At 42.3% G+C, this 20,548-nt stretch overlaps 1 protein-coding gene across 1 annotated transcript in view; it reads left to right on the top strand.

Moving 5' to 3' along the window:
* Window positions 1-808: 808 nt before the first annotated feature.
* CDH17 (cadherin 17) overlaps window positions 809-20,548 on the top strand; it is a 31,320-nt gene continuing 11,580 nt past the window's right edge. Inside the window, exons 1-13 of the mRNA XM_081919707.1 lie at window positions 809-961; window positions 3,005-3,090; window positions 8,855-8,956; window positions 9,052-9,189; window positions 10,367-10,505; window positions 11,641-11,799; window positions 13,942-14,141; window positions 14,521-14,655; window positions 15,606-15,759; window positions 16,219-16,434; window positions 17,764-17,840; window positions 18,489-18,680; window positions 19,688-19,932. Coding sequence (XP_081775833.1) covers window positions 3,022-3,090; window positions 8,855-8,956; window positions 9,052-9,189; window positions 10,367-10,505; window positions 11,641-11,799; window positions 13,942-14,141; window positions 14,521-14,655; window positions 15,606-15,759; window positions 16,219-16,434; window positions 17,764-17,840; window positions 18,489-18,680; window positions 19,688-19,932 — 1,826 coding nt within the window. The 5' untranslated portion in view covers window positions 809-961; window positions 3,005-3,021. The remainder of the gene's footprint in view (window positions 962-3,004; window positions 3,091-8,854; window positions 8,957-9,051; window positions 9,190-10,366; window positions 10,506-11,640; window positions 11,800-13,941; window positions 14,142-14,520; window positions 14,656-15,605; window positions 15,760-16,218; window positions 16,435-17,763; window positions 17,841-18,488; window positions 18,681-19,687; window positions 19,933-20,548) is intronic.

A 20,548-nucleotide genomic window follows, 5' to 3' on the forward strand; every position in this document is an offset into this window, starting at 1 on the left:
ATGCTATCCAGGGTTGTAAAGACTGCAGAGAGAATAATTGGGTGCACTCTTCCCACCTTAGATCAAATCTATGCTGCCAGGTGCCATAAGAAAGCGGCAGAGATAGCACAGGATAGTACGCACCCCGGAAATGATCTCTTTCAGCTTCTGCCTTCTGGAAGAAGGTATAGGGTTACAAAGGCCAGGACTCGCCGCCTGAGAAACAGTTTCTATGCAAATGCAATTCTGGTTCTAAACGCAGTATAAGGGGTCTCTATAATATAGTGTATTTTAAAATGGGGTTTTAGAGTTTTTAAGGGTTTTTAAATGTTTTATGTAGTTTTATGTAGTTTTGTGGTAGTTTTATGTAGTTTTTATGTAGTTTTATGTAGTTTTTTCAATTTCATTGTTCCGCATGGGACAATGACAATCGTTATCGTTATCGTTTGGATGTGACTGATTAACTGATTAGCATCATAGATAGGTTATGATGGTATACCAATTCCTGATTTTTTTGAGCTTGGCTGATAGCCATTATAACCAAAATAATTATTGTAACTGTGGACTGTGAAGGGTTATCTTTTCTTTACATTCTTGATAATTGTTGCTCAAATATTACATGCATTGAAGCAACCTCATTCTCAGTATGTTTTTCAACCAGTTCTACGATTCAATCAATAAAAACTAAGAAAGTCACATGAAAGTTCAGGGGGTGAAAGATACGAGGTGTGTTTGAGTGTGTGAAAGAGGGATTTGCTCTGCTCCAAACGGCTCCTTTGCATTTTATTTACCATGGTTGCCATTTCAAGCCACACCTTTCCGTTTAAGATCGGGACTTGTCAATGAAGGAAGTTAATGTTTGATCAAAACCCTGCGGAGAGGCTTAGAAACTGCCAAGGGTTCTGAGAGACACAGGCAGGCACACCATCTTGGACAGGTGTGGAAATACCCTTCAGAACAGATCGAGGTTTTTGTGCACCAGGTAAGAGGTGATCTTCTAAACAAGATTTATTGGGGAGGTTTTCATACCGTACGAGATTCTTTTGATCGTTCTTGTCTGTGAGAATTTGCTTCCCTGCTGCTTGTGAGGGCTGTTTGCTGTTACGAGCCAGTCTCTGTTAGGAGTTTCTTTCGTTTGTTACAAAATCCAAAAGTTCCTTTGTGGAGGACGAAGCTACCAGTGGCTATTAGCCACAATGGGTATGTTCTTCTACCTGCACTGCTGGCGGCAGTGTTTCTCTGACTCCGCTAACCCAGAAATAGTACCTCAGGTTAAGTACTTAATTCGTTCCGGAGGTCTGTTCTTAACCTGAAACTGTTCTTAACCTGAAGCACCACTTTAGCTAATGGGGCCTCCTGCTGCCGCCGCGCTGTTGGAGCATGATTTCTGTTCTCATCCTGAAGCAAAGTTCTTAACCCGAGGTACTATTTCTGGGTTAGCGGAGTCTGTAACCTGAAGCGTATGTAACCCGAGGTACCACTTTAGCTGGGAATCACAAGTGAGGAGAGCACTCTTGCACCCAGGTCCTGCTTCCAGCCTTCCTTTGGCTGGACACTGTGAGAACCAGGATGAAATGGGCCTTTGCCCTTATCCACCAGGGCTTTTCTTATGCTCTCCCTGTCCATGTCAGGTGACGCAATCTATATTTCATATACCTGCAGGTAGAACTGGAGGGACCTAGAGGGAGAAAAGGGGAGCTTGCACTAAGCATCCTCCCTAGAGGAAGGGTGCAGACGGTGGACTGTATGATAACAGTAAAGGTAAAGGTTAAGGTACCCCTGCCCGTACGGGCCAGTCTTGCCAGACTCTAGGGTTGTGCGCTCATCTCACTGTATAGGCCGGGAGCCAACGCTGTCCGCAGACACTTCTGGGTCACGTGGCCAGCGTGACAAGCTGCATCTGGCCAGCCAGCGCAGCACACGGAACACCGTTTACCTTCCCGCTGGTAAGCGGTCCCTATTTATCTACTTGCACCCGGGGGTGCTTTCGAACTGCTAGGTTGGCAGGCGCTGGGAGTGAACGACGGGAGTGCACCCCTCCGCAGGGATTCGAACCGCCAACCATCCGATTGGCAAGTCCTAGGCGCTGAGGTTTTACCTACAGCGCCACCCGCGTCCAATGATAACAGTAGTGAGCCCCTATTATTGCACTCTCAATAGCATCCCTGCTGGGTGTTCCCTCGGTTCCCCGCTACTTTCAAATTCCTCACTGTTTCTGGGGGAAAGAGTTCCTTAGTTTGTGCCTTGATTCGTCCCTCTTGGAGTCTATTTTCTATCCTTCTTTGGTTATAAAGAACCAAGAGAAACCTCACTCCCTTATAGGGCAGTTAAGACAGGATATTGTTTTTAGGTCCAAAGGTTCTTTTCCTCCGGTGCAAAGAGCTTTCTCAGGTAGAGGAAGCTTCCTTCTGACTGAGGAGGGAAACCTTTGAATCCAATCCGTCTGCTTGCTGTGGGGCAGAAGAAGGGACTTATTGCAAAGGAGACCCTATGCACCATAATCTGTGCTTGTCCTACCTTCCTGCCAACTCCCCTTGCTTAACTGCTGATTTTCTTTGTCTGAGTTTTCCTTTTATCTAAAAAAAAAAAAAAATCTGATACCTACTACCTCCCAATGAACAAAAGGGAATCATATCCTCGTGGGAAAGGGTTTTTCTGTCTGGGGAGGCCCCATGGTGGTTCGCAGTGGTGGCTGCTGCCCATTGTGACAGGCAGGGAGGCCAACAGTAGATGGCGCCAGAGGGGCTGAACCAGCTAATTCTGGTTTTATTCCTGTCCTCCTCCCTGCAGAGTTCTACCAGGGGCAACACTAAGGAGAAAGCTGACAGGCAGTGGCAGCCCCTGAATTGGTTGTAAGGAACAAAACAGGCAGGTGGGGCTGGCTGAGGGGAAACTGAGGTTGGTGGGCCAGCGCTCCATTAGCCCCTTCCACTGGTAGTACAGTTGAATGGAGTTGCTTGCTTGCCTGAACATTTAAACCTGCTCATAACAGCTACTCAAGATCTTTTCTGTGAATGTTTTATAGGAATTGGAATAATTGGAATGGAAGTTCTCACCAAGATGCTTAAAATATATCCACATCACTTTGGGTGTCTCCTCATACTTCATCTGGTAAGTCAAGAAACACCATAGGAACTCTCTAAATAACTATTTGAGAAGAAACAAATTATTCTGGCCATAAGCCATGGCAAGTCCAGAGATCACAATGGGAAGAGTCTTTTGTTGTACTTTGTTTGTTAATTTATTTATTTATACATTTTCTAATTTGCGCTAATCCATAGGATCATGCCAGGGAAATCAATGTCCTTTTCCCACAGCAGTTAACAGATAGATAGGAGGCAGGGATCGTCTCTTGTTTGAGTTAATGAATGCGGAGAAATCGCTTGTGAAAATTTATCAGCATTATAGAGTGACTTTCTCCTGATGTAAAGTTTTTGTATGCTTTCTTTGGGCAATATATACATCTTCGCAAGCAATTTCTCCATATGTAATGCGTTTTTTGTAATTTTCATAAATATGTGTATTTCCCCTAAAAGACACATTTTTGTACAACTGGAGAACTGCATCGCAAAATTTAGAGAAGCGTGAGTTTTGAAAGATAATTGCTGTCTGGTTTGTTCATTGCTTTAGGAAGTGAGAATTAAAGAGTCAAATATCTTCCCCATTCCTAGCAATAAGTGATGCCATTCCCACACCTGCACAATTTTGGGAAACTTTTTTTTAAAAAAAAATACTTTCATTTTTAAAATTAAAGTTCAAGAAGAAAATTTTGAAGCTGTTCAGTTCCTAGCTACTGTATTTTTTGCTCTATAAGATGCACCAGACATAAGACACACCTAGTTTTTGGAGGAGGAAAACAAGAAAAAAAATATTCTGAATCTCAGAAGCCAGAACAGCAAGAGGGATTGCTGCACAGTGATCCCTCTTGCTGTTCTGGCTTCTGGGATAGCTGCGCAGCCTGCATTCGCTCCATAAGACTCACACACATTTCCCCTTACTTTTTAGGAGGGAAAAAGTGAGTCTTATAGAGCAAAAAATACGGTATACAATACTAGCACAGGAGAAACCAGCAAACAGCATTAAGACTACACAGCAGAGCAATGCATCACCCATTTGTAAACCTTTCATTTTAAATTTTTGGAGAGAAAAAATTGGGACGTGCTTCTTGAGTCCCACCTAGGGATGGGGGAGAAATTTGTTTCACTTTACATTTTTAGACAAACCAACCTAATTTTCACTACCTGAAACAGAACACAAACCAAAAGACAGCCATCCTCTGGAATTTGTAATGCAGTTCCCCAAGAAGAAGAAGAAAAGTTTTAAGATTTGTATTTTAGGGGAAAGTGTGAATAAAAATGCATATACTTCTGAGAATAACATATTGTTACAGGCCACCCAAATCTGCATAGCAGTGTGAGATTCCAGGAGTTTCAACTGCATTCACCCAGGGTCTGTGTTTCCTTTCGGACAATGAGGCACAGCAGAGACTGTGGTGTCTTCATGATATGTGGTTTATTTACACACAGTGCTTTTTTTCTGAGGGGACGCAGGGGTACACATACCCCTAAACATTTTGTGAACCTAAGTTTGGCCTCATTGAGGGGCAGTATTTCAATATGAGTAGGAAAATGAGAGTCCCCCTAAACATTTTTTTAAAGAAAAAAGCACTGTTTACACATATATCAAACCTGAGCCCATGATGGAGGTGCTGACAGCACTGAGGCTCCAAGATGTTCTTGCTTCTCCCATAGTCACAGCAGCCTTGAATTTAAGCAGACCTCAGCCATTGCTCCCTGACTCTCCCTCCATCCTGCTGCTTACTATCTCCAGTGCAACCCTAACTCCTAACAGCAATCCTAACACCTCCACTCCGAAAACGCTGGCGCTGGCTTTTAAAACTAACTTTCAGTTGAGGGAGGGAGCCCACTCATTTGCAAATGAGATTTACCCTTGATCTTTTGTCATCCTGATCATTCATTCCCCCCCCCCCCGCCCCCCAGACTACTCCCTCAAGTTAGTCCTGGCTTAATTAGCTTTTGACACACCATAGGAAGCAAACCTACACATGTCTACTCAGATGTTTACCCCATTCTATTTAATGGGACTTCCAATTAACTTTGCATAGGATTGCAGTCTGTTAGGACAACTAGAAATCAGTGTGCCTTTGGGATAGAGGTATTAGAAGCAATACTTTAGCATGTTGACACTCAACTAAACCCTCTGCCCAGAAGCTCCCTTACAATTGAGCTGTATGTTGTCATCCTTGAGCGGGATATCTATGGGAAAAAATACAATATTTAAAATATATATCAAATTAAGTTAAATTGTTCCCTCTATTTCTAAAGTTCAGAGGGGAATGTGGATCCTTATGTAGCCAGAGAGGAATAATATATCACCAAGCTTATGGGAACCCTGAGGTTGGCAGAAGTACAAAAATCCTTTGGAAGAAAACCCCCAAAATAGCCCCATGAAGACTGAAGCAGACTCAGTGGCCATGGAATGCTGACATATTGCTGGGGAAGCGAGTGGGAATGGAATGGAGTATTTTTGAGAAGGGTGTGGCTGGTTAAACAGCAATACTCCACCCTGCCAAAAATTGTTGCAGTTCCCACTTGTCAATACCTGTTTGTCTCTGAGAACCAAATGTCCACTTACATTTTAAAAAGCAGATATATTTCATAATTATATTGTGGAACACACACCTAACAACACTTCCTCACACCTCTGTCTTGATATATGGCATGATTGGATTTAACCTAATTGGTTTTTCAGCACCAAATTAACTGGTTTGTTGTCATCAGACATATGCAGCACAGTCCAGTATCAGTGACCCACACTACATTATGCCCACAAACTACATATTCATCTCCTTGAAGTCCCCATGACTTTTGTGTGTCTGATTCGGGGGACACTTTTCCCCAGGCAGGTGATCTGGATTGTCTGCTCCCTCTGCAAATCAGACAAGCCGTAGGCAGGAGTGGCCCAATTTTGCACCTTCCCAAATCCATGTCCAGAAGCCAATCAGACTGGCAGTGGTATCTTGCTTTAATAGCTATCCTGTAACAGTATTCTCATTGGCAGTAGGGAGCAGCAAGCTACCTTAGACCACACAACACAAGCCATTTGGCACACATAGCTCTGTCCTCCAACACCTGCCCACCCAGCACTGCCGTCTGAGGCAGCTATCTCTACTGGTATAGCTTGCCCTGGCCATATAAAGGGTAAAGGGTAAAGGACCCCTTGACGGTTAAGTCCAGTCAAAGGCGACTATGGGGTTGCGGCGCTCATCTCGCTGTCAGGCCAAGGCAGCCGACGTTTGTCCTCAGACAGCTTTCTGGGTCATGTGGCCAGAATGACTAAACCACTTCTGGCGCAACGGGACACCACTGGACGGAAACCAGAGTGCACGGAAAAGCCATTTACCTCCCCGCCACAGTGGTACCTATTTATCTACTTGCACTGGCATGCTTTTGAACTCCTAGGTTGGCAGGAGCTGAGACAGAGCAATGGGAGCTCACCCTGTTGCAGGGATTTGAACCGCCGACCTTCTGATCGGCAAGACCAAGAGGCTCAGTGGTTTAGACCACAGTGGCAGTAATGGTCAGTCCCCTCCCAAACAAACGATAAGGATGGCCCATGCTTCCTGCATATTCTAAAGGAAACAAATGTATCTGCTTTCTCTTCTGCTGTAGACATAGAACCATGGATTTTTGTACTATGGCTGCTGCCTCTGACCTGACGTGAGATCCTATGAATCACCATGCTGCATTTTTAATATTTCTTGCCAGGGATTTTACTGACGGTTGAAACTGTCCTTTGCTTGCAGCCATTTCATGCAGGCGTTGGAACAGTTGCCAAACAGTAAATGGAACGAGGAAATAGAAGGAAGTGCCCCTCCTCACTGTTTCATTAAATAATGATTCACCAGGCAGCCCAACATTTTACAGCTCACATAAAACATTTCTAATTGACAGGGAAGGATCTATACACTGATATAAGAACTAAACTTTGAACCCTGGATTTCGGTTAGAGAATTGGACTTTGCTCTTTCCAAACAGACATATTTCCCTATAAAGCAGACCTCTATAAACACTGCACTCAATAAAAGATCTTGTTTAATTATACAGAGCTCAGTGTATTCCTTTCACCCATTTCGAAGAAAGGAAATGCTATGAACATCATTGGGGCCTTTGGCACAATGTAAACTAGTGGAACAGATAAACTAGAGAATCTAAATTAGGATAGGAGCACACACACAATTTAAAATGGAGAGGCATTCATGCATAATTGCTAAACCATGGCTTGGCCATCAAGGGCATGCATATTCCTGTTTCTCCTCACATGTTCTGATTCTGTAACTTAGTCCTGCCAATCAAGCAACCAACAGGTTGTCTCTAAGACAGAATCTGAAAATCACTTCAGATCATTGGTTCCAGTTCTGGTTTAGAAGCAATCTCTAGTTTATCAGAACTGGGCATCATAGTAAACTATGGTTTGGCCAAACCAGGAAGTGAAGGAAGAAGCTGGAGCTTGAGATGGTGAGATGGAAGGGGAATAGGAGGCAGGAGCACATAAGCCTGAGCTGGTGTAGTGAGAGAGAAATGCCTCACCTTCTGCTCTGGCAGGTGTGAACTAGCAGAGCTTGAGAAGCAGCAGTGTATCTGCCACTCTGCTCTACCCAACTTTGGATTGCTCTGAAATTAAAACAAAGGTTCCCCAGCTGTAAGAACTTGTAGAACAGATGATTGTATATGTATTTATAATGAAGGATAAAGGCAAAGAAGAAAAGGTAAAACAGTTGATTAAAGGACAGAGAATGATACTCCTTTTCAAGTATTCATTCTTTGAAGAAAAAAAATGGAACTAGAACAAAAATTCCCTCAGAACACAGTGTTAGTTGTGGGCTGTTCAATGTACAAGCAAAATATATTAAGGGATGGGAGGTGAGGGATCACTAGAAAATGGACTCCATGCCAAATGTTTGTCTTTGGCAAAAAAGACCACCTTAGCCTTCGCAGTATCAGTCAAATGAAAGGCTGAAAGAAATGTCCCATGTGCCTTTAGTTTAGAAGGGCAATAGAGCATATGCGTTGGAAAAAGCTTTGCTTTACAGCATCTATTATCTCTACAGGAGCTCTTGCAAAGATACTAGGTGGGGGAATCAACCTTCGAACAACATGTGCACATGCAACACTTTAATGGACTGTTGAACTTGAGTCATTCCACCCACCCATGAATGCTCTGTAGTCACCCTAGCATTTCTGACAAAAGGCAATATACCCTCATCCTATTGTGGAAACAGCATATAAGAACTATGCATCTATTACGAAATGCATGTTTGGCTCCGGAAGGTAGCTACTTGCATTTCATGAGCTCAGTGGGACCAACTTTCAAGTGTGTGTAGGATTGCATCTTTACTTACACAGGCTTCATTGTTCTAAGCAGCATCAATGAGTTTGCAAATACTCACAGTATGCTAAATCTTCCATTTTCACCATTCACATTTTCTAGTGGGGAACTGCAAATGAACGAACCAATTCACATTCTATATCTGATTATTTTCAAACTCTAAAATCTGAAAGTCAAATTCTCTTGCGGGCATCTCTGGATTGCTTAGACTTCTGCAAATTTCACAAATAAAAACTTAGAAGCTATGTTACTGCTAAATATCTATCTATTCATCTATATTATTGTATCACACAGTATCTATCAAATGTTGTAGGGAGAAATTTCCTTTTTCAGCCAATGCAGTGTCACCACTGCTACAACAATGACAGAAAATTACAATTATATCGCTCTGGTAGGAGGACCAAAGTTTTATTAATTAATATGGACAATATTAATAATCTGGGACCCTTTCTCATTTTTCCTGCAGGTCATTTGCCAAGGGACAGATGACCCACATATAAGTGGGCCTCTGGAGGACAAGACTTTTTCTGTTCAAGAGGGGAGGACAGGAATCACCTATATCTATCGGGTAAACGGATGTCTAAAGTCTTCACTTTCAAAACTGTTTGATATTTGAGAATGGGAAACTGGAGTTCTGATTTGTTTCTTTTCCTCATGTACTAGTTTACATTGCAACCTCCGACTGTCAAGCTGAGACTGACTGGTGTGACAGACGGCAAAATATCTATTTACCCGATAGATTGGTCTCTGTATGTTAATGGGTCTCTGGACTGGGAAACCAAAAACGTCTACAATCTACAGGTAAAAGAAAGATGTGACATTTTTGTTTCTTTCTAATATTTTATTTAAATACTCCCAGTCAAAGCCCTCTCAAGTTGGCTTCCAAGTACACTATAACTAAGTACAGCCATAAAAATGAATAAAAACCAGTCATAAAAGCAATATCCATCTCAAAAAATACTAACCCATCACAATGACCATAGGGACATGGGAGGCTGCCTTAGACACCAAGTTACATCACTGGTCCATCTTACCCAGTACTGACTACACTGGCTGGCAGTGGCTCTCCAGGGTTTCAGACCAGAAATCTTTCCCACTCCTACCTGGAAATGCTAGAGATTGAACCTAGGAGCCTTTGCATGCAAGACAGAAACTGTACCACTGCCCTATGGCCCTTTCCCTTAGAACCAATAGGTAAAGGTAAAAGGTAAAGGACCCATGGATGGTTAAGTCCAATCAAAGGCAACTATGGGATTGTGGTGCTCATATCGCTTTCAGGCTGAGGGAGCCAGTGTTTGTCCACAGACAACTTTCTGGGTCATGTGGCCAGCATGACTAAACCGTTTCTGGCGCAACGGAACACCGTGACGGAAACCAGAGCACACGGAAACGCTGTTTACCTTCCTGCCGCAGTGGTACCTATTTATCTACTTGCACTGGCGTGCTTATGAACTGCTCGGCCATAGGAATTGGCTCCTATGACTCAGCTGCAGGCGTTATTGGACTCTTAGGGTATACTCAGGGCTTTTTTCCAACTGGAACTCATAGGAACTCTGTTCCGGCACCTTTCAGGTTGGCACCATTGCCATTATAAGAGAACAAGGGAGACGTTCATGGTGAGTTCTGGCACCTCTTTTTCTAGAAAAATAGTACTGGGTATACTGATTATTTGGACCCATTCCAATTTAGGTTCAGTCCTGGATCCGGGACCAAATGAGCTTTCATCGCCTAATGAATGATAATTATCAAGAGAAGGATGATATGAAGCAGAGGAGGGGAAACCACAATGGTATTTCCATATCACTCCTAACATACAGATCCATCCTAGCCAATTCAACTCAAACATGGAACGACAAAACTTTGTGACTTACTGTAAACTGCTTAAAGGTTTTGTTACAATGAGGTGGTACCTAAATCTTGTTTGATATACTTAATGAATGACCTTGTTTTGATATCTCTTCTTTCTGCCTCAAATTAGGTGGAAGGTCTGGATGAAAATGGGCAGAGAGTGAAAGGCCCATATTCTATCACAATAAATGTTATCGATGTCAATGACAACCCTCCACAATTTTCGCAGAGAGAGTACTTCGCAGCAGTGAGACAAAACTCCCGCCCAGGTATTTATTTCAACATTTACTTGACATTATTTGGGGCTTTTAATGATTGACAAATATGACATTAAGATTAACTTAAAACTGTGATTGTCAAGCTGCATCTGAGGTGTATTTTGCCAAGTGGCCTAGAACACCACAGGAAGAAAGGGGGGAAAGCAGAGGAGCTAAAATTTTCATAGACATTTCCAGTGCTACTCTTTCGTTACTGAAGAGGTTATCCACTTCCCAAGTACAACTTTCGCCATCGCTAAGCATACAATTGCAGGGGATCCCTGATCTCATGACTCTCCAGTTTGCGTGCATATGTGTTTCAGTTGTGTGTTTGGTACCTCAACTGGAAAGCTGTGCTCATTGTGGGCTGAGTAGTATATTATCCCACTCCTTTTCAAGTGGATATGGTTGAGCTTGGCCAAATCATCCCACTTCTACATCCCCCCCCCCCCCGGGTACCGCAGCTGGGAATGTGAACCTGAAAGCTGACAAAATGGAGATTCAAATGACCTAAAATAAGAGGGCAAATACACAGTAGTCATGAAGCCCAGAAAGGTGGTGGGATTTTTTTGTAATTTCAAGTAAAATCAGCCAGAGGTAATTCAAACCCTTTATCTTTTTATGTGGCATGGCAACCATTTATTTGTTTTGTGTGCCATGAAGACCAAATGAGAAAGCCACTTTGAACTCACAGAAACTTATGGAGAGATCTACCTGATTAAGGACTCAGGTTATTATTGTGCCTGTCCGATATGCAGATACCAGATTGTCTGTTGTCATTCTCTTAACAGGATCAGCCACTTTTGTCTTTGTTCGTGGTATATGTTTATTTATTGTTAGATATGCTTGTTCCAAGCTGTGAAAATAAAAAAATAAATTTCTAAATAAATAAGCCCAGAAAGTTAAAAATCCCAATGTGAAAGGTCACGATCATATTTTTACCTAGTGTGCTAGAATGCCAAGAAGACCTATTGATCTTTCTATTTTATAAACCAGGAATTTTGCTCTTTATTGTTCTGAAAACATTGCCCAGTTCCTTTAAACTAGGAAATTGTGGATTACTGTCGGTGGTTCGTCTTCAGGGGAGAATGATATCTTCTGTTTGTCCTTTTGATATGTCTTTATTTTTCTTTTTACACCCAAACAGGAAAGCCCTTCACATACGTCACTGCTACTGATCGTGATGATCCCACCACTCCTCATGCGCAACTGAGCTACAGCATTAGCAAACATTTCCCAGACCCTCATCAAACGATGCTTTTCCAGATTAACAATGTCACTGGAGCAATTTCCACAACTGCTGCTGGTAGGCAAGTCTACTTGTGGAACCAAGTTCCAAACAACTAAGCAGTCTGACTTGAAAAATTGGGCCAACCATTGTTAATAATATAAGGTGGTCACATCCAAACCCCTCCCCTTCCCCAGTTTCTGAACAACTTAGATTTGTGGGCAAGAAGCAGCTTTGCAAATGTGCCTTGAATTTCTGAGTGAATGCCTAGTACAAACCAATAGCAAAACACCCTATATGTTTTAGTGAATGTGAGATCAGATTTTATGCTACTTTTATTAGTTGTTTTGCCCTCTGAGAAAAAGGTAGAAGCCAGAAAAAGACATATACCCCCAGACATTGACTCCATACAGATATACAGTGGTATCTCGGTTTACGAACTTAATCCATTCTGGAAGTCAGTTCTTAAACCGAAACTGTTCTTAAACTGAGGTGCGGTTTCCCTAATGAGGCCTCCCACCGCCGGTGCCCTTCCACCATTTGAATTCTGTTCTTAGACCAAGGTAAAGTTCGCAAACCGGGACACTACTTCCAGTTTTGTGGAGTTTGTAAACCAAATTGTTCATAAACAGGATAGTTCTTAAACCGAGGCACCACTGTACTGTTAAGTCTGTATGTAAACCATGGCTTGCAAAGTTGGACATAGATTTAGGAACGTGCATTCCCTCCCTCCTTTTTTTGAATTAAGTTCCTCCTCCCTTCCTCTGCCCGTATTAGGTATGGTTTAGTTTTACATGTGCAGCAATGTAGGTGATTACATTTAAGACCCTTTATGTTTGGGTACTAGATTACTTGCAAGACTACCATCCCTCATATATGAACCTGACTTCTTGCTGAAGACATAAGCACAGGCTCTCTTAAGTGTTCCAGCTATCTCAGTGGTCTGTCTTGTCAGGATCAAGGAAAGAAAGTCTTATCAGAAGTTATATCAAGGCTTTGGACATCTCTCCTAAATAATGATTGTCTTGCCTCAAACTCCCACAATCTTCTGCCATATGTTAAGATATTTCTTGTTTTACTAAGGCTACATGTCCAACCTAGTTTTAGGGCGCAATCCTAATTTCTCCCCGCTCCTGCTGATGGGGTTTTGCAGAGCCGTACGGCCATGTGGCCAGGTTTGGCAGCTGGCAAGACACCCGCTGAACCCAGATACCGGGGCGGAGGGACACGCTGGGCATAAAGGAGGGTTTGGATTGTGCCACCGCCTATGACAATTCTTTTCCTGCAGTTTCTACGGAATATTCTTTGTTTCAAATCATCATCATCATCATCTCACTGTTTCAAACTGAAGCATGCTGTCATTTTGGATCTTATTGTTTTCCATTTATGCTAGGAAGAGGCATGATTTTGTAGGAGAGGCATGATATAATTGTTTTAAATTAGAGGAACGTATACACCAGGCATAGGCAAACTCGGCCATCCAGATATTTTGGGACTACAATTCCCATCATCCCTGACCACTAGTCCTGTTAGCTAGGGATGATGGGAGTTGTAGTCCCAAAACATCTGGCGGGCCGAGTTTGCCTATGCCTGGTATTCACCAATGAAGGACACAAGGGAGGAATTCATTCTAGAGAGAAGAAAAGAGGGGGAGGCATGTGAATTTTTAGTGACAGGTGAACTATGATTTTCGAGGAATGAGTATCATGGTTTTGCTAGAAAGCAAAGGGAGAGGTAGAGAAAGGTATCTAAAGGAGACATTATGATAACTGCTGTTGATGTACATGTAACCCAGCTAACAAAATACTTGTGTTTTCCCCCAGTAGTAATGGGTTCAGTACCTGTCAACAGTAGTGATGTGATTATGACATTTGTGTGAGCTGCCAAAAAGATAGCCATGGTTAAGGCTGCCAAGCAGTGCTTTTGTCCCCTGGGTGGTACGCAGGGGTACGCATATCCCGAAACATTTTGTGAATCTAAGTTTGGCTTCATTGAGGGGCAGTATTTCAATATGAGTAGGAAAATGAGAGTACTCCCTAAACATATTTTTAAAGAAAAAAAGCACTGCTGCCAAGTGAAGGGAGAGGGAATTTTCTCTGGGTGAAAAATGCATGTCATTATTTGCAACCTTTGCAATGTTACATTTGCAGAGGGCTTTTGTCAAGAGAATGTTGGTGCCAGTTCAATAATTGTTTCATTTATTCTCTGTTTGATTTCCAGGAGCTAAGTATTTAAATCCAGCAGATGGGATCAATTATACCATCGCTGTGAGAGTAAAAGATATGGCAGGGCAGTCAGAGAATTCCTTCCCCAGCGATGCTGACGTGATTGTCACCGTGTTGGAAAACCTCTGGAAGTCTCCTCCACTAGTAAAGCTCAAGGAAAATTCTACAGAGCCCCACCCCATGAGAATCACTCAGGTAAGATATGGCAACCGCCAACAAGCCCAGGAATCAAATCTACCATCCAAAGTCTGATTTTCAATTTCCCATGTTTACGTGCTCCATTCATCAATAAAACCATTACCACAGATGTACAATTAAAGACTGGGTCACATCTCAGGGAAAACCTTTTAAACAAAAATGTCTCCAATAGGCACCTAGCTATCATGATACTAGGCACCTGTCTTGATTCCAGAGGGCTAGAGTTGCAACACTAAAAGCCCAGTTTCTAGTACAAGCTAAGCACCCCTTTGGGGCATGTGGCACTCTCAACAGTGCCCAACTGAGGACTGCAGTTGCTAGGCATCGATATATGGAGGATTTAAACCTGCTGTTTTACTCTTCTTCGAAATGATAGGTGCAGTGGAATGATCCAGGTGCAAAATATGAAATCCGGCAAAAGGAAACGCCTCCCACTAAACTCCCATTTATGGTTGCCCAGAACGGGACTGTCTATGTAACTGAACCACTAGACAGAGAAGTAAAAGATGCAGTAAGTATTTGGGGAAAGGGCTGTCAATGTAAAGATGGAGGAAGCTACGGTAAATGATTGTAGGAATGCCACTATTGCTACTCCCAATGTTGATCTGGTTTCTTTTTTTGTTTTGTTTGCATTGACTGCACACTGAATCAGGGGTGGAGAATTGGTAGACATGCACCTATTTTTGGACTCCAACTCCAAATAACCTCTGGGCAGATCCATGCCACACATTTAAAGCACATGACTCCCCCCCCCCCCAAGAACAAACTGTAGTTTGTTACGGGCACTAGGAATTGTAGCTATGTGAAGGAAACTACAGTTCCCAGGATACTTTTGGGGAATTCATATGCTTTACATGTGAGCTGGGAGTGCTCTGAAACCAAGGTGTGGATCTGCCACTGGCCACCACGGCCGATGGTTAGCAATGATAGGAATTGTAGTCCAGTAACATCTGGAGGGCCAATGGTTAGAATGGATCTGACAATTTTGGTTTCTTTCATTTCCCCCCAACCTTAATTTCAATTGGATCCATTTCTGCACCAGTTTGCCATTTTTAAGAAAAAACCCCATGAAATTGTGTAAACATTTTTGTATGCATTTCCACTAACATACAGATTTTTGTAAGCAATTTCTCCTAATATAATGCATTTCTATAATACATTTCCTAATATGCTGCACATTATTTTCAGTGTCATATAAACTGTGCCTTTTTGTGCACAATTTTCCCTAATGTGTGCTTTTTCGGTACTCTTTTTTTTTCTTGCATGGAAAAACTTCAGCGCAAATTTTCAAGGACTCACATATTGATTTGGAAAGTAAGAATTGGGTCGATTTGCATTCAGATGCAAGTGGAACTAATTCCCCCCCCCCCACTTCCATCCAGAGCTAAATATCCCCCATTGCAGGACTAAAATAAACATTCACCATTGTTGTAATTCCTAATCACAAGTTTCCCATTTTAGTATTCCTTTTACGTGGTTGCAAAAGATAAAGACGAAGACATAGCACTATCCTATCCACTGACCATTAATGTCACAGTTGAAGACATCAATGATAATCCCCCTGTGTGTGACAAAGCTTTGACTATATTTGAAGTTCAGGACAACGAACCTTCAGGTAAGGAAACATGACAAAAATTTACCAGACAGCTCCCTTGGAAACCAGATAGCTGAAACCAGTGTCAACCTTAATCACGGTGCCAATCAAATGTGAGCAAAGGTACAATCATTTTGAGTTTGGACAGTTGTGCCTCTGATATATTTTGCGGTGCATCCGTCCCTTGCCTGCAGGCCTGTATTACTAGCAGCTGCGAGAATAGTGGGGTCATTTCAGGCTCTATGTTCTACATTATTTAAAATATTGTCTTTCTATTGCTTGGGATTGGTTCCTAAAATATTTTCACAAGCGCTGCAAAGTCTGTAATGCTGCACATCCTTTAGCTGGGAGTTAACCCAACTGAACTCAATGGGGCTTACTTCTGGGTAGACACAGGCTCACAACACAACGTGTTTTGTTTTCATCTGCCTCGTGTTTATTTGCTGCTCGACTAATTTTGACTTTCTTTGCCACCACCAGGGAACTTCATAGGAACTTTTCATGCTTCGGACAGAGACCAGGAAAACACTTTAAACTCCCGCCTCTCCTATGACATTGTGGATCAGAGCCCCAAAGTGCCTTATGATAATATGTTTCGCATCGAACGTGGAACTGGGACGGTTAATTTACTTACCTCTGCCTTAAACAAGGAGCTAGTCTCTAACTACTCTTTGACGGTGAAGGTGACAGATTCAGGTTGGTATTGTGTGCCAAGGCCGTGTGACCCACAGTTTCCTAATGGATAATAAACACACAGACATCAGCATTTTGGTTTATGGGTTCAAATAGGCCACAACTTTATGGGTTACAGTTGTGAGCCGTTTGCCTTAGGCATTGGGTGAAGCCAGGCTATATCTCGACTCTCGCCTGTCTGCAGGGACTCCATCTAAGGGTAAACCACCAACAGGGGGAGTCCTATGACTTACATCAAATAGGGGAACCCCAAGGGGTCCCTGTTAGGGTTGTGGCATGGCCCTAGCCCATGTCTGAGCATCAGACAGAATCCACACACATACATTGTGATCCCTTTAACAGGATACCCTTAATGAGGAGGGGCAGGCGGAGGCTACAACCTTCCCTCCATCCAAACAAAGGCTTACCCAATGCCTAACCTCACAAAGCTGTGACGATTGCTATGAGGTAGACGAAAACCAAATGGTTGGTGCCACTTTGCCAAGTGGAAAAAAATCCTACCTGGCCCCAACAATATGTCCATCACCCATAGATTTCCACTCTGACTTCTTCCTCCTCCTCCTCCTTCTTCTTCGTCTTCTTCTTCTTCTTCTTCTTCTTCTTCTTCTTCTTCTTCTTCTTCTTCTTCTTCTTCTTCAAACATTTTTTATTGGTTTTTAAACATCACTAATAAAACGGCATTATCATAGTGACAGTTTTATTTTCAGTTCCTTTCCTAATAATCCCTCACATGGAATTTGCCATTGTAAAGATGAAAAACAGCAGCAACAACCCAGAAAGCTCCCATCGTTAAAAGAACACAGTTAGCAACAGAATAGAATAATAGAATAATCTTCCTAAATATCAAAATAGGCCTGAGTAGATGAAAATATAAGAAAAAGACCTACTGGATCAGGCCAATGGCCAATCCAGCCAAGCTCCCAGTTCTCACAGTGGCCAGACATATGCCCATGGGAATCCTGAACACAGCAGCAGTCTCTCCACTGGTATTCAAAGGTTTACTGCCCCCAGCAATGGAGGCAGACCATAGCCATCATGGCCAGTACCCATAAATGAGTTCTTAAAACAACCAACTGATGAGGCCTTTGGGGAGGGTGTTCCAGAGGCTTAGTGCTACAGCTTGAAAAGCTCATCTCTGAGAGGTTTCTAGCTGGCAATTCATCTGACTGCAGTATTGCTAGTTGGGTCTCCTCTGATGATCACAAAGAATAGTTTGGCTGGCCTCTAACAGCAGAGGCAGCCTGCTTGAAGCAGTCAATTGAAATGTTTGAGAACCCTTGTTCTACATAGAGCAGCCTTGAGCATGATCCTGTCCTGTTCTTTTGCCAACAGTATTCCAAACGCTGTGCAACGTACGGATCAATGTCATCGATACCAACGATCAGATTCCAATCTTTGAAAAATCGGACGTGAGTGTTCTTTTAACTGGTTTTGCTTTTGTAGTAGTTAGAAAACGCCTCTCACTCGATCAGGGATCTTGGGACTCATCTACACGGAGGCAGAAAACACATTTTAAATGTGTTGTAAAGTGCAGTATACAAATGTGACACTAGAGGGCAACAATGAGCTATGCACAATTCAATGTATTTTTCAAAACTTTTTTTAAAAAAAGCATTTGCACAGCGTTTTTTTATACGTGTGTAGATTCCACCTTGATCCAATAAATGATTGCCCCCTGACAATGAAAATGTGATATTGATGTAGAAGCAGGTTTTTGCGTATGCTGTTTCAGTTAGATATAAAATCATAGTGTTGGGCGGATTGTGGTAATACGGAGCCCAGAGTGAGGACATAATTTGGCACCCTCTCCCCTCTTGCCTTCCATGCACATGTTGTCAAATGTACTACGTCATAGTTTTGCATTGGTTTGGCACCTTGTGGGGGGGGGGAACCCATCCCCACTGCCCTAAACCAGGCGTTGTTTGGATGTGGCCCTTGTAGATGAGCGAGAGCCCACTGTCCACCTTTGTAACTGGTTCCATTGTCAAGCTATTTCTATCATTAAGAAGTTTCTCTTCATCTGTTCTGGATGTTGTTGTTTCTTCTTTTCTCTTTAGTATGGCTCTATGACGCTTCCAGAAAACATACCATTGGGAACAGTAATACGGGAAATCCAAGCCACAGATGCCGACGAACCCTTCACTGGAAGCTCTCAGATTGAGTACACAATCGATAAGGGAGACCCCAACAACACTTTTATAATAGTGACAGATCCAAAAACAAACAGAGGATATGTTAAAATTAATAAGGTGAATAAATTTTGTTTCTTTCCCTGATGGATCATGGTAAGGAAATCTTAACATTTAAGTGAGGAGGGCTTAAGAACTTGGCCATCCACTGAGGTAATTGGAGGAGACTCCTCTTGACTACCCAACCTACGGAAATTAAGCAAGCTGTGACCAAGGGCTGGGCCTTCTCTATCCTGTCAGCAAGACCATGGAATGCTCTTCTCAGAGTTTTGTACCTGACTTCCAGTTTTTAAAAAATCTATTGGTGGGAATGAACCTGTTGTTCTCCAAATGTTGCAAGACCACAATTCCCATCACCCTGACCTTTGGCCATGCCAATTGGGGCCAATGGGAGCTGGAGTCCTACAATAGTTGGAGGGCCATTCCTGCTTTACTGCATGACAAAAACTGGTACAACACTAGTAATAATGCCTCTGAGGATGTTCAGAGCTAAATCTCCTCCATACAGAGCAGCCATAGGGATTAGAGGACAGCTTTCAAGGCAGAGGTGGGACTTTCAAGAGTGCTTGGCTGCTCCCCCAACTCTCTCTTTAAAAATAAAATAAAATAATAAGCACTACAATGATGAGAGACTGCTAAATTTTCAGGGAGTGGAGATCACTACAGTTTTCCAAGTGGTCTCTTTCCATAGGTCTATGGTCTCATCCGCAATATACATTTGAAGTGCATTTAAAGCACAGGGCTTCCCCCAAAGATTCCTGGGATCTGTAGGCAACCCATCACAGAGCTGCAATACCCAGCATCCTTAACAAACTACACTTCCCAAGGTTCTTTAGGGGCAGGTATGTGATTTAAACATAGGGTGTGGATGTGACCAAGATCCATTATTTGTTCACCTAGCTATTCCTGATACAACTGGGTTTTTAACATTTGATTGGAAGCCTTCCAGAGTGGCTGGGGAAACTCAGCCAGATGGGTGGGCTATAAATAACAAATTATTATTATTATTATTATTATTATTATTATTATTATTATTATTATATATTTTTCACTTCCTGCTTTCCTAGGCTCTTGATTTTGAAACAACTGATGTGTATAACCTCACAATCCAAGCCAAAAATCCTGAACCTCTTGTGTCTGGGGTACAGTACAATTTAAGCTCCGTTGCTTACTTGAGAGTCATAGTTATTAATGTGGAAGAAGCACCAGTTTTTCTCAAAACCACTCATACAGTGGATATACCTGAAAATGCTACTGTGGGTACTTTTTTGACCACAGCGACTGCCTTTGATCCAGAGGGTGACTCAATAAGGTAAAGATGATTTTCTCTCTAAACTTAATCATGGTCCAAGTAGACTTTACGTTAATCATATTGTTGAATTAAGGGGGCCAGCTGCAACAGAGAGCGGGACTTCTGCAACTTTAAAGGTTGTGTAGAAGAGGGGATTTCAGGGGGAAAGAAGATAAACATTTCTCTGAAAGATGGACACTCAGGGCTTGTAACCGTGTAGACATTATATTTTTGCCCAGGCTTTCCCTGACCCATAAGATCGGACTCTGCTTTGATCTGTTTGAATTCCCCTCATACATATTTGTATTTTTTCCTGTATTGTTTCATTTATTTAACAAAATTTATATCCCGCAGGATTGTAATAAAACATTGAAGCAGTTTACAAAAAAAGCTACATTTAAATTATCAACAAAAGACAGAAACAGGTTTTTAAAGACATTCAAAAGTTAATTAAAATCAGCAGTAAGCTAAAAAGGAGATTAAAACTCATGTCGACATTTTATATGTCCAAATAGGCTTGCCTAAACAAAAATGTTTTAAGCTGATATTGAAAATAGTGCGGTGAAGGCTCCCAGTTGATGTCAGTAAGCCAGCAGTTCTATAAAGTGTAGTTTCTGCCACACTAAAAGATCTTACA

The sequence above is a fragment of the Podarcis melisellensis genome (assembly GCF_964234715.1).
Source record: "Podarcis melisellensis genome assembly, chromosome: 7".
NCBI lineage: Eukaryota > Metazoa > Chordata > Lepidosauria > Squamata > Lacertidae > Podarcis > Podarcis melisellensis.